We start from the raw sequence: 15216 nt of genomic DNA on the forward strand, positions 1-15216 counted from the left end.
CTTTTATGTGGCCCCAGTCTATAAAGTCTACACAAGGTATGTCTACACAATCTATGTATATTCGATTGTAATTTTGTTCAAGGAAAACTTTAATGTTTTAGTGCATGCGTGCACATGCTCAGTGGCGTTGGGTAGCTTTTTTTTATGGATAGCGCATTTTGACAAAACACCGTATCCAATTTCCGGCAATTCCCACCAGTGCCTATAAAACTACTGCATTCAGTAACCCTCCCTACTTGAGATACTGTTGAACCCGTTTCAGTCAACAACCATCCAATGTCGACCAACTCATCAAGTTATTCGTTTTTGTTGACATTATGTGGGAGCCAAAGTGGTCATTTTTATGGAAATTTGTTTTCATTTTAGGGCTGTCAAACAAATAAAATATTAAATCCCATAGTTAACCCAAAATTAATCACATTAAAATGTGTACCCTCGACATATCATTTTCAAGTTTTTGTTACCATGACCAGACAATTAGTTTGCTTTAATTAAATGTTTTTCAAACATGCTTTTTTAATTAGCTCAACACAAAAAGGACATAAACACGCTTTTAATGACTATTTAAAAAATTACCTCCAGTGCCTTGGTGTCTTGCCAGATTATGTATTTTGTTGCCATACATAATTTTTGTTCCTGCTGTAGAAGCATTTGCATTCTAAGGAGAAGCTACACCATGTTTAGATACCAGTTTTATGCATTAATAAAACACATTGTGGATTGGTACGATCATGTTTTGATTATCAAAGATGTTTGGTCATTTAATCTGTGATAGTTCTACCTAAATAAATGATTCTTAGTTTGTACATTACATGTTGTACAAGTTAATAGTATTTGTTTTGTTGCATGTCAATGTCTTAACCTTCTCTATGTATTAATTAATACAATTTAATACTCAGCCTGCTAAACATTCTGCAATTGAGGACTTTCAAACAGAACATCTTAAAAAATAATATACACTTTTTTTTTTTTTTTTTTGTCCTGTCCAGCTTCTCAGGCAAATCATATCGTTGATGTAGATGCCCATATCGGCTGTTCAGATATACTTTACAAAAGTGAAGTGTAGGATACTTCTCTTGTTGCCTTATTTGTATTTGACTTTATTAAATGTATTTATATTATCATTTGGTGCAGCCGGGCCGGAGCAGGATAATATACTAATATTATATACACTTTAATTCAATCTGCCAGCAAAACATTATTTAGGTAGAAATATCACAAATTACAATACAAAACATCTTTGACAAAGCATGATAGTAATGTAAGACAATTTTTCATTTCGTTATGGTTGTTAGACGTGTATTATTGGGAAGCCATAAGTGTAAGATTGGTATAGAGGTGCTTTGACATGTTTTGATGACGGAAAGTCTTAGATAAAAAAGTTACTCTAAACTCCCTCTATACCGTCTTTTTTTTTACTGAGCTTTTATTCCATCTTACAAAGCAGTTAGTGTAACAATATTTTCAATGCGCTCAACTGTACATACACGGAAGTGAAGCTCCTCTGCAAGCAGCAAAGCGCAGCAGCAGGTGTTAGCTCCAATGAAGTTGTCTCACGCTGATTGAAGATAAAATAGTTTCGTCTTGTCGGGAGAAGAACATGCCATGGCTTTGGACCTGGGATTTACAGGACTTTTTCAGAAAATTTTAATATTGTGATAGTTATTTTTCTGTAATGCAATAAAAAAAATAAATTGAAAAAAAGTCATACAATCTGGATTCATTACACATCAACTGAAATATTGCAAGCCTTTTATTATTTTAATATTGCTGATTATGGCATACAGCTTAAGAAAACTCAAAAATCCTATCTCAAAAAATTAGAATATTTCCTCAGACCAAGTAAAAAAAAAAAGATTTATAACAGCAAAACAAAATCAAACATTTGAAAATGTCAATTAATGCACTCAGTACTTGGTTGGGAATCCTTTTGCACGGATTACTGCATCAATGTGGCGTGGCATAGAGGCAATCAGCCTGTGGCGTTGCTAAGATTTTATGGATGCCCAGGATGCTTCAATAGCGGCCTTTAGCTCATTTGCATTATTGGGTCTGGTGTCTTTCAGCTTCTTCTTCACAATACCCCACACATTCTCTTTGGGGTTCAGGTCAGGGGAATTGGCAGGCCAATCGAGGACAGTAATGCCATGGTCAGTAGACCAGTTACTGGTGGTTTTGGCACTATGAGCAGGTGCCAGATCATGCTGGAAAATTAAATCATCATCTCCATAGAGCTTTTCAACAGATGGAAGCATGTAGTGCTCTAAAATCTCTTGGTACACAACTGCATTGACTATGGATTTGATGAAACACAGTGGACCAACACCAGCAGCTGACATGGCTCCCCAAACCATTGCTGACTGCGGGAACTTCACACTGGATTTCAAGCAACTTGGACTTTGCTCCTCTCTAGCCTTCCTCCAGACTCTAGCGCCTTGACTTCCAAATGAAATACAAAACTCGCTTTCGTCTGAAATTAGGACTCTGGACCACTCTGCAACTGTCCAGTGCTTCTTTTCCATAGCCCAAGTCAGACGCTTCTAGAGATTTTAGAGCACTACATGCTTCCATCTGTTGAAAAGCTCTATGGAGATGATGACTTCATTTTCCAGCATGATCTGGCACCTGCCCACAGTGCCAAAACCACCAGTAACTGGTGTACTGACCATGGCATTACTGTCCTCGATTGGCCTGCCAACTCCCCTGACCTGAATCCCATACAGAATTTGTGGGTTATTGTGAAGAAGAAGCTGAAAGACCCAATAATGCAAATGAGCTAAAGGCCGCTATTGAAGCATCCTGGGCATCCATAACACCTCAGCAATGCCACAGGCTGATTGCCTCCATGCCACGAAGCATTGTTGCAGTAATCCGTGCAAAAGGATTCCCAACCAAGTACTAAGTGCATTAAATGACATTTTCAAATGTTTGATTTTGTTTTGCTGTTATAAATCTTTTTTTTTTACTTGGGCTGAGGAAATATTCTAATTTTTTGAGATAGGATTTTTGAGTTTCTTAAGTTGTATGCCATAATCAGCAATACTAAAATAATAAAAGGCTTGCAATATTTCAGTTGATGTGTAATGAATCCAGAATGTATGACATTTTTGTTTTTTTAAGTGCATTAAGAAAATAAAGAACTTTATCACAAAATTCTAATTTTCTGAGACAGTCCTGTACATATTGTTACCCTTTCTTTGTGGATTTCTGCTCACTATTTTCAGGTTTGTGTCTCAACAGTAACTGAACGCCATTAAATTTCCCCACCCTACGGAATGGACCCAGGGTCAAAAAGGAGTTAGGACGCATGTGCGTTGATTACGTGTTAAAATAAATTGCGCCATTAAAGAAACTTATTGATAACGCGTTATTATTGTGTTAACTTAGGCAGCCCTAGTTTGTTTGTGTTGACATGTGTTGTAAAATTGTTGATTTCATCATCACTAAGCAGCGTGAAGCAAAGAAGGTACAGAAGGATTGGCAGGACAACAGGAACAAAAGTGGTACTTAACTTCAAAGATCCTTTCTTTTAGACTTCCTAACTATCCTTTCATCCCCTTTTTTCACAACTGTTGTGTGTGGTACTCGATCGAAAAAGTGGCTTTTACTTGGGCTCTCACGTGAGGAAAAGCAACATAACTATTGTTAGCGCAAAATGGCTTCCTGTTCTGTACAAAGTAAGCTTCAAAATAAAAGTATGGCAGTGATAACCAAGATTCTACAACATCAACTAACAAAATACACCTATTTCTTTCTTTTTTGTAAGTGTGTCCCTACTTCGAGAACTGCCAGAAGAGAAGCTTGCCAAGATTGTTGACTGTCTTGAAATTGTGAGGCTTTCTTTTTATTTCACTTGAATTTATTGTTTTGTCTTAAGTTTCCAATGTGAAATGAATGAATTTGTTTTTTGTGTGTCTTTTTGCAGGACTATTTTGAGAAAGGAGAATACATTATTCGTGAAGGTGAAGAGGGGAACACGTTCTTCATCATAGCGAAAGGAGAAGTAAGATTTACCTGCTCACTTGCCCAGCAAAGATAAAACAATGTGCGGTCGGGGCTGGCAGGTGAGGCGCCTGACATTATGAAAAATAAAGTTAATACATAAAATAATATTTGTCCACTAAACTGTTTCACGGTATGATTCCAATCTTTTAATTTTTTTTATTTCTAAGATAAAAGTTGTTGAATTTCCTGATCAAATACAAGGCACAAACCTGCAATGAAGCTGAAGGAACCGACCCTATACTTTTATTGCACAATCTTTTAAAAACTGGGTTGGATGGTCTTTGCTTGTTTTCGTTTGTCTGCATGTCAGCAATATTATGTTGGAAGAAACATATTTTCTTTACTGTAAAGAATGTTCCTACCCGACATCAGAAAAAGAAAAAAGAAAAAAACAGTATTGGATTACTGCACATCTGACTGCATCCAAAATCTCTGATTGTAACACTCCAATGAGGGCAGTCCTTTCTACAACCCCTGACAAAAATTATGGAATCACCAGTATTGGAGGATGTCTTTTCAGCTATTTGTATTTTATTTTCGTTACACAAAACTATAGTAATTACAAATGGCAACTCTCTAGTTTTAAGAAACACAAAAATAAATCAATATATATATTGTGGTAGTGCGTAACAGTTTCATTTTTAGATCAAGTAGAGTAAAAAATTATGGAACCACTCAAATCTGAGGAAAAATTTATGCAATCACCCTGTACATTTTCATTTCCGAAGCTAACACCTGTGTAGGAGCCTAAATGCTGTTTATGTTAATTTACATTTTATGGAAGGTGCTTTATGTTTATTCAGCAAAAATGGGAATATTTACTTTATTTGCATGCTTAGAATAATTATTACATTTGTCTAAATAATTTGATGACGCAACTGTATATGGCGGAAGGATCTGTGTGGTAAAGTGGTTTTGGACACAAGGTATTATGGGCATTACCCATAATAGTCAGGTGCGGGGGAATTGAGCCACTCAGTTTTTTGACCTTACTCTTACTTTTTCTAACTCTTTCTTACTGAAACAAACTCGCTTTATTTTTCCATTCATTTTTTTCCACATCGTTATTGTTTTACGTTTTTGAATGATTGAGTTCACAAGTAAAGGATTCAAAACGAAGATGAGCGTCTGGAGTTTTGTTTGTTGTTGCCGCTGCAAGAGGAGCAGGAGAAAGTAGAGGAGCGTCAAGCTAAAGGCTTCGTTAGGAATCTACAACCTGTATTAGATTAAATATGTTAATTTGTCTGCAGTTAAAAAGGTGAACTGTTGCAACAAGTAGATTGACATGAATCTTGGCTCCAACATGAGAGATCTAAATTGAAACAAAGGAGAGGATTATCAAACATTTTAAGAAAGAAAATCATCACACAATGTTGCAAAAGATGACAAGCGGTAGAAAATGGATGGATGGATGTTTACAGGCAGCTGTGTCTAAAATCTGGACCAAGTACAAACAACATGGGGAAGTTATAAAAGGCAAGCATACTGGTAGACCAAGGAAAACAACGCGGGATGGGCACCGAATCCGATACATTATTGTCACAGATCGAATCCCGCCAGTCCAATAGTGCCATGTTACGGTACCTGGGTCGCACTGTTGCGCATTAAGTCATGTGAGGTTGCAGACTCAGCTGGCTCGAACTCGGGATATAGCGATAAATGGTATTAATGATGTAAAACTATTAATTAATTACTATAACTGTTTTAATTGAAAATTACTTTTAAAAAAAAGAAAAAAAAAGTGATAACTGCACATTGATAAACCCACTGACTGACTGGCGCTTGCTCGCTAGTTTAAAGTTGGCTGCCAAAAAGTGAGTCAATATTTTGCCACATCTCATTTGTGCACAAATTGTTTACCCCAAGATAGTTACATATATAATAATAAAGTACATACTGGGCTGAAAAGCTGAAACCTACCCCAAACGACAACTTATGTTTGCCAAATTGATTCAAAGTAATATTTTGATATGTCATCTGTGCGAGAAGCACAGATGAGATGTGTCCATATCAAAACATTACTTTGAATCCCTTTTTGGCAGCCAAGAATAAATTGATTTAATGAATTCATCCAAAAACTTTTTTACTATTTAGTATGTGCTTGAACAAAGGGCAGTTTATTGTATGGAGCTTTGAAACAAGAAAAGGGTTTTAGCACATCAACATCGAATCAATAACAGTCATTTACAATCTGATTAATACCATAGAAATGGCCAACACTTTCATTTTTTTGGACACGATAAAGGCTTAAATCGTTTCAAACACATATTGTTACAATAACCACAAATATAAAGTGTTTTTCTTACCTGTAGTAATCAGTTGTTAGACAAAGTACTAGCAGTGCAGCTTCAGCATGCGACGGGAATCAATTTTTGGCAGGTGCCCCCCTGAAAAAATGTAATGCCCCCCCCTGAAATGTTTTTCTGCAGCTGGGTCTGCTCCAGCAGAATTGAGAGTGGCCAAATAAAAATTTACTCAGAGATATAATGATAAAACAAGATTTAACAACTGTACAGCCGTTGTCGTAATCAGCTCATTTTTAAATATTCCAATGAAAACATTTTTTTTTATTAAATCAATCAATATCTGTTAACACACAAAAGTACAGAAATTTGATACTGTTGACAACCGGTATCGATTCCCACATACCGGGAATTTGTACATACCGGTTAAAATGTGAATGGTACCCATCCGTAGTCAAGACAAAAAACAGAAAATGCACTGCAAAACAAACAAATGAGCAGAACCTGGAGCCCCCATATCTGACCAAATTGTAAGAAACCGGCTAAAAGAGATGGGATTTAAATACAGAAAAGCTAAACGAAAGCAGTCATTAGCACCTAAATAGAAAAAAATAGTTAAAATCGACTAAGAAAAGCAATTGTGGACTATGGATGACTGGATGAAAGTCATATTCGGGGATGAATCGCGAATCTGCATTGGGAAAGGTGACGATGCTGTGAGTTTTGTTTAGCCAGTCCAATGAGATTTATAAGGACTGCCAGAAGAAAATATGAACATTTCCACAGTCATTGAAGATATGCAGCTGCATGTCAGGTACTGCGGAGATGGCTTAAATAAATGCACAAGTTTACCTTGACATTTTGGACACATATCTTAGTCCATCAATCAAAAGGATGTTTGGAGATGATGACTTAATTTTTTAAGATAATAATGCATCTTGCAATAAAGCAAAAATAAAAACTTTATTTGAAAGTAAGATACATAAAGTCAATGTGCTGGCCTGCAAATAGGATTTTAATCCAAGTGAAAATCTGGTGGAATTCAAGAAATTAATCCATGATAAGACCACAACCTGCATAACTGATCAGACAATCAGTCAGAAAAAATTGAAACAAGATTGATGAAGAGTACTGTTTGTCAGTAGCTCAGAGACTGCAAGCTGTTATAAAAGCCAGAGGTGGTGCAACAAAGTACTAGTGGTGTTTTGTTTGAATGATTTTCACGATTCCATTATGTTGGAGCGATTGCATATATTCCCTCTGCTTGATCTAAAAATGAAGTTGTTACTGACTACAACCATGTATTTTCTTGACTTATTTTAGTGTTTCTTAGAGCCAGAAAGTTGCAATTTGAAATACTTGTAATTTTGTGTCATGTGAATCTGCTTTTTTTCTACAAAAATTCACAAGTGAATAAATATTCTCTATATCGGGTGATCAATGTTGCCACTTACAGTACTTTGAAAAAGTAATCAGATTCCTGCTTACTCTTATAAAAAGTAATTTGATTACTTTATAGGTGAGTTGCAATCACCTGACTTAGAGGCACTTCCGAGCACTTTTTGGTTTCATGCGATGGTCTAAGCCCCATTAGGCCACTGTTTTATTAACCTGAATCAGTGCCGATTTAGGCTTATTTTGAAAGGTTTAGAGGAAAATATAAAAGCGATCACAAAACACAAAAATGTTAAATCAAAAATATAATTTTTTAAAGATTTAAACCATTTATCATCATCAAGGGGTTACTGCTACCTCACTTCACTTGACACACAGTATTTAGAGAAGAAAAGATTGGAGGTACATCATGTCTTTACATCCAAGGGGTCCACAAATGAAAGCATTAATCCGTGGAAGACAAAATTGGACTTATTCGTGCATCGCTAAGTAACGTATTTGATTGACATAACGAGTGCCATGCTGCTGGCATCGTGGCACAAATGAGAAAAAGGATACGTTTGTTTGAAGTTGATTTCCTGCTACAAATTAGTGTCATCTACAATTCATTTCTGCAGTTGTTTTTACTATGTGAAGTATATTTTGTTTCATAATTTAGCTGTATGTGTCCCTGTTGTTCAGCATGAATGTTTGCCAGCGATATCAGGATATAGTATGATGGGGGCGGTATAGCTCGGTTGGTAGAGCGGCCGTGCCAGCAACCTGAGGGTTGCAGGTTCGATCCCCGCTTCCGCCATCCTAGTCACTGCCGTTGTGTCCTTGGGCAAGACACTTTACCCACCTGCTCCCAGTGCCACCCACACTGGTTTGAATGTAACTTAGATATTGGGTTTCACTATGTAAAGCGCTTTGAGTCACTTGAGAAAAAGCGCTATATAAATGTAATTCACTTCACTTCACACTTCACTAGTATACACTGTTGAGCCTACGAGAGATTTATTCATCTAGTTTATTCATACATAAGGATATTTTCTTGACGCTAACAAATATCACTAAAGACACTATAATGTGGTCATACGTGTTGAATAAAGCACTTGGCTGTCCTACACAACAACAGCTACTAAGCTTTTAGTTTCTGTTATTTAAATCGATAAAGAAACAACATAAGCTATGCAACATTTGGACCAAAGAACCAGCATTACATGTTAAGTACAGTAGACCACAAGGAGGTGTTTTAAATGTCAACAAAAAAAAATCATAATATGACCCCTTTAGTGCGCCTTACATTCCGGTGCGCCTTTTAAATTAAAATAGACCTGAAGACCGCTCATCGGGAGTGCGCCTTATAATCCGGTGCGCCCTATGGTTCGAAAAATACTGTAACTATAATGTAAACAACACATGTACTATACATACATTTTATACTGTAGCAGAAGTAATAGTAATAATAATACAAAAGTAATAAGTAGGAGTAATAATGTAGAAGTAATAGTGCAGAATTAATGAAAGACCCACAAACACGTCTCTTCCTTTCATTATCTGAACATAGAATAGAATAGAAAGTACTTTATTGATCCCTGGGGGAAATTCAGCACCACAGTTCGCTCACAATAGACTAGAATAATAATAAATAATATTTCTGTGTGGAGTTTGCATGTTTTCCCCGTGACTGCGTGGGTTCCCTTCGGGTACTCCGGCTTCCTCCCACTTCCAAAAACATGCACCTGGGGATAGGTTGAATGGCAACACTAAATTGGCCTAGTGTGTGAATGTGAGTGTGGATGTTGTCTGTCTATCTGTGTTGGCCCAGAGATGAGGTGGCGACTTGTCCAGGGTGTACCCCGCCTTCCGCCCGAATGCAGCTGAGATAGGCTCCAGCGCCTCCCGCGACACCTAAGGGAATAAGCGGTAGAAAATGGATGGATGGATGGATGGAATATAATATATATAACATATATATAATATATAAATAATATAAATATATTCTAAATATACTCTACCTTTAAGTGCAGTCAAGGAACATATGCATTATACAGTCTGATGGCTGTCGGTATGAAGGACCTCCTGTGTCGTTCCGTGTTGCATTTTGGGAGTCTGAGCCTTCCACTGAACGTGCTCATTCTCTCCAAAAGGTCAGAGTGTAGTAGGTGGGAGGTGTTGTCCATAATGGCTAGGAGTTTTGCTAGACTTCTCCTCTCTGACACCACCGCCTGAGAGTCTAGCTCCACTCCCACCACGTTACTGGCCTTCTCTACCAACTTGTCCAGTCTGTTTGCATCCCTCGCTCTCAGCCCGCTGCCCCAGCAGGCCACAGCGTACAAGAAGGCGCCCGCCACCACCGACTCGTAGAACATCTTCATCATCTTTGTACAGACGTTGAAGGATCCTAGCCTCCTGAGGAAGTAGAGGCGGCCTCTGTCCCTTCTTGTAGAGTGCCTCAGCGTGTTTTGACCCATTCAGCTTGTTGTCGATGTGTACACCGAGGTATTTATAATCCTCAACCATGTCCACATCGACACCCCTGATGGAAACAGGGGTCGCCGGAGTACTCCTCCTCCTTCCCAGGTCCACAACCAGCTCCTTGGTCTTCATCACATTAAGCTGGAAGTGGTTCTTTCCACACCATGTGACAAAGTCCTCCGCCAGTGCCCTGTATTCCTCTACCTGCATCGTCTCCAACTTCACACCCAGTAGCCCAGGCCGTATGGTATCGAAAGCACTGGAGAAGTCAAGAAACATGACCCTCACACTGCTCGCAGGCTTGTCTAGGTGGGTGTGGGCTCGGTTCAGCAGGTAGATGACTGCGTCCTCCACTCCCAGTCGGGGCTGGTAGGCGAATTGGAGTGGGTCCAGGTGGGGCTTGACTGTAGGGCGGAGTTGTTCCAGGACCAACCTCTCCATGGTCTTCATGATATGGGAGGTTTGAGTAGTAGTCCTTCGACGTGCTGGGTCGCGTGCACTTGGGGATGGGGACCACGCGTGAGGTTTTCCACAGTGTGGGGACTTTGCGCAGCCTAAGGCTCTTGTTGAAGATGTGCTGGTGCACACCACACAGCTGTGGGGCGCAGGCTTTGAGCACCCTGGGGCTTTCACCGTCAGGACCCGCGGCCTTGCCTGTTTGTAGCTTATTTAACTGCATTCACCTGTCCTGCAGACAGACACACTGGGGGGGGTCTCAGGTGATTGGGGGAGGGGAAGTTCATCAAGCTGAGGGTGAGGTGTTAAGTGGGGGGAGGTAGTCATTGGAGTTGGGGGGCTGTGAGGAGGGGAGGTGGGGATGGATTGGTTCGCTGAAGTTGTCAGGGTGGCGGCTGGCATGTCTCGGGGGGGCAGGAGCTTGTCGGAGCCACTGTGTCAAACCTGTTAAAGAACTGGTTTAGCTCATTGGCCCTCTCTTTGTCTCCGTCCACCCCTCTACCCCCCGACGGTTTGAGGTGATGGTCTGCATACCTCTCCAACCGCCTTCATGTTGTTGTCTTTCAGCTTCCCTTCCAGCTTCCTCCTGTAGTTCTCCTTGGCCTCCCTGAGTTTGGTCTTCAGCAGCCCCTGAACTCTTTCACCTCCCCCCTGTTACCAGCATTGAATGCCCTCTTCTTCTCATTCAGTAGGGCTTTGATGTCCTTGGTCACCCACGGCTTGTTGTTTGGGTAGCAGGTGACCGTCCTTGATGGGACATTTGAGTCAAGGCAAAAGTTGATATAGTCTGTGATGCATTCTGTGAGCCTGTCAATGTCCTCTCCATGAGGCTTCAGGAGCACCTGCCAGTCAGTTACCTCAAAACAGCCCTGTAGTGTCTCTTGGACCCCTTCTGACCACTTTCTCACTGTTTTTTTGGTCACATGCTGTCTTTTGACCAGAGGCACATAACAGGGGTTGAGGTAAACAAAGTTGTGGTCTGACCGGCCCAGCTCTGGTAGCGGTATGGAGCTATATGCATCCTTGATGTTTGCATACAGCAGGTCCAGTATCTTATTTCCTCAGGTGTGGCATCTGACATACTGAGTGAAGTTGGGTAGTAATTTGTCCATAGTAACATGGTTAAAATCTCCCGAGATGAGGATGAGAGCTTTCGGGTGCTTGGTTTGTAATCTGGCTATCAAGCTGTGGATGACGTCACTGGCAGCTGCAGCGTTAGCAGAGGGGGGATGTATACTGCCACCATGATAGCATGCGGAATCTCCCTGGGCAAATAATATGGTCTGAGTCCTACAGCTAACATCTCTATATTCGGGTCACAGTGGCGCTCTTTAATTGTGATATGACCGGGATGACAATATTTCTTATTAATAAACAAAGCAAGCCCCCCTCCTTTTCGCTTGCCGTTGGTTCGGTCCCGGTCAGCGCGCACCGTTTGAAACCCGTTTATAGAGACGTTACTCTCCGGAACATCGTCGTGCAGCCACGTCTCACTAAAACACATTAGGCTAAACTCACAATATTCTTTCTGACTAGCGGCAAGCACCGACAACTCATCCATTTTATTTGCCAGAGACCGCACGTTACCCATGACGACGGAAGGAAGATATGATTTATATCTCCTTCTCTCCCTCCTCGCTTCAGCCCTCTTCTGTCTCGAGCGTCTCCCTTTCCCTCGACAGCCACAAGGACCTCCATAAGTCCTTTTTAGCTCCTCTGGGATCTGGTTAGTTAGCGCCGGGTCCGTTAGCTGGATGCTAATAATTGGTGCCGCTAACAACTGTTCCCTGGTGTAGATGAAAGAGCCTCTCAACTGTTGTTCGTCTGAGCTCTTCAATAGCGTCCCCACCCTCAGTGGGAGGAACAAAACACTTCTAAACTGCATGTTTAGAAGGGCACGACTAGATAGAAAGTAAATGTAGAGTAGGGGACGGCGTGGCGAAGTTGGTAGAGTGGCCGTGCCAGCAATCGGAGGGTTGCTGGCTACTGGGGTTCAATCCCCACCTTCTACCATCCTAGTCACGTCCGTTGTGTCCTTGGGCAAGACACTTCACCCTTGCTCCTGATGGCTGCTGGTTAGTGCCTTGCATGGCAGCTCCCGCCATCAGTGTGTGAATGTGTGTGTGAATGGGTGAATGTGTAAATACTGTCAAAGCGCTTTGAGTACCTTGAAGGTAGAAAAGCGCTATACAAGTATAACCCATTTATCATTTATGTATTATAAATGAACAAAAACAAAAGACAAGGATGGAGCAAACTGCAGCAGCGGCCATCTAGATTGACGCATGCGCACTAATATTAATAATAATAATACAATTATTATATTATTAATAATAATAATATAATAATAATTAATAATATTCCAATTAAAATCACGAGACCAGCATAGTAGACAATCATGGTCTGATCAGTCGCATATTTGGGGGTCCAATGCAGTCATTGGGGCTAACCACATAACAAAAACAACATTATTTAGCATGTTATAAACAACCATGGCAATTGCACATTACTGCCTCGTGATTTCACCTATCCCAACGTTTACTGTACTACTATCGATAGAAATCGGACAATAAACTGCAGACAAATGTTAAATGGGGTTCAGTAATTGAAAACAACAATTTGGCAAAATGCAAGTTATTTCCTGTTGTTCTTGCTTTCATCTTAATGAGCAACCTGGATTAATATTGAGTAGAGCACAAGAAGTAAAAAAAAAAAGTCAGTGCCTACCAGCCATGAACCTGACTGCACATCACTGATGTAAGCATACCATTATTGAATTTGATTTACTTAATGGGACACATTTGTTTGAAGGTGATAGTTACACAAAGCACAGAAGGCTTTTCTGAGCCTCAGGAAATTAAGACCCTTGGAGTCGGAGACTACTTTGGAGAGAAAGCACTCATCAGGTAGGTGAATATATGTTTTTAGTCCTTTATAACAGTGGTACCCAACCTTTTTGTAACTGCGGACCGGTCAACGCTTGAAAATGTGTCCCACGGACCGGGGGGAATTTTTTATTTTTTTTTTGTCATAAAAAAAATCCAATCATGTGTGCTTACGGACTGTATCCCTACAGACTGTATTGATCTATATTGATATATAATGTAGGAACCAGAAATATTAACAGAAAGAAACAACCCTTTTGTGCGAATGAGTGTGAATGAGTGTAAATGGGGAGGGAGGTTTTTTGGGTTGGTTTAAGTGTATCTTGTGTTTTTTATGTTGATTTAATCTAAAAAATGTATATATTTTATATATATATATATATATTTTTTTTTTAAATATATTTTATATATTTTTTTTTTTATTCTTGTGTGGCCCGGTACCAATCGATCCACGGACCGGTACCGGGCCGCAGACCAGTGGTTGGGGACCACTGCTTTATATTACATATAGGGCCTGGCCTTATAAGATAAAAATACCACGCACTAAACGGCGTGTGCAAATTATGAAATTGTGTGTAGTTCGTGGGTGGGTGTGTTGCGTGTTGATCTACTAAGACTGTGCATGTACAAAACTGTTGCAGACTGCCCTATTTTAATTAGATTTGTATGTGTACTATGCGGCGTTCACCATGGAAACACTTATTTACTGCACATTCATGTTATCATGGTCCTACCTGTGGAGTTTTGCCTTGTTTTGTGGCATGCAAGCAATGGAATACCACTTTTTTGGCCATCATAGAGGCAGTCCTGCAGTGTGATCCTTTTTAAGCGGGCTGGAGTTGCATCCAGGGAGCCACTGGCACTGTTTGCGAGCAGACACAGGAAAATGCTTAGTGCAAGATTTTTTTTTCATATACGGTATATGAAAAGACAAGATTAGTTGTTTGCCTCTAACAAATAAATACAACACAGCCACTTTGATTATGCCACTACTTGAGAGGTTAAAAACGTGTGTTCTACACCAACCCCTCAGAGAAGTTGATCACTAAAGGAGTTTGCATGTTCTCCCCTTAATTGGGTTGGTTTCTACAGGTTTTTTTCCCCAATATTGTGCGTTTAGTAGTTGGATAGCTCTACCTTGGCCATATTAATGGTTGATACTTTCTGTATCGTTCCAGTGAAGATCTTCGCTCAGCCAACATCATCTGCAATGAGAATGACACACGCTGTCTAGTGGTGGACAGAGAGTGAGTATCTGGTTTGTCACGTATATCAAAATCCTAAAGTGTACCTGGTTTCGAGTATAACCGGCTAATTTAAAGCAGTCCATACAGGAATTAGCAATGTCGCGATCGCACCAATCCCTGTGAATTATGTGCAGCCTCGCAACTTTGTCCAATACCCGCAGCACACACATCAACTTTCTAATCAAAACTTATGTTTCCTATGTAGCTGAAGCAGGAACAACAATGTAACACAATACAACAAGTCTTTATTGCTCAAACTGCACAATTAAGAGAGAGAGAGAGAGAGAGAGAGAGAGAGAGAGATGTATTTATTTTGGCATTAGGGCAGGCTATTCAACTGGCGGCCTAAAGCTTTTCATTTGGCCCACCAAACAACCACCAAATAGGCTTGATTAAACCATTTAAACTAGTGTTGCTCATGTATGCAGTACTCCCGCCACCCCACAGCGAGGCATATGTTTCACAATGAAGCTATCGACCCTGAAAATAAAAAGTAAATCTATTGCAAACTTTGAACATAACAGC

The 15216-nt window shown here is 40.0% G+C and overlaps 1 protein-coding gene across 2 annotated transcripts in view; it reads left to right on the forward strand.

Moving 5' to 3' along the window:
• LOC133657516 (cGMP-dependent protein kinase 2) overlaps positions 1 to 15216 on the forward strand; it is a 166862-nt gene that overhangs the window by 70400 nt on the left and 81246 nt on the right. For both annotated transcript variants that reach the window (XM_062058951.1, XM_062058952.1), the window contains exons 7-10: positions 3767 to 3830; positions 3926 to 4003; positions 13371 to 13465; positions 14623 to 14691. In XM_062058951.1, coding sequence (XP_061914935.1) covers positions 3767 to 3830; positions 3926 to 4003; positions 13371 to 13465; positions 14623 to 14691 — 306 coding nt within the window. The remainder of the gene's footprint in view (positions 1 to 3766; positions 3831 to 3925; positions 4004 to 13370; positions 13466 to 14622; positions 14692 to 15216) is intronic.

This window comes from Entelurus aequoreus, linkage group LG09 (genome assembly GCF_033978785.1).
Source record: "Entelurus aequoreus isolate RoL-2023_Sb linkage group LG09, RoL_Eaeq_v1.1, whole genome shotgun sequence".
In the NCBI taxonomy this organism is placed as follows: Eukaryota; Metazoa; Chordata; class Actinopteri; order Syngnathiformes; family Syngnathidae; genus Entelurus; species Entelurus aequoreus.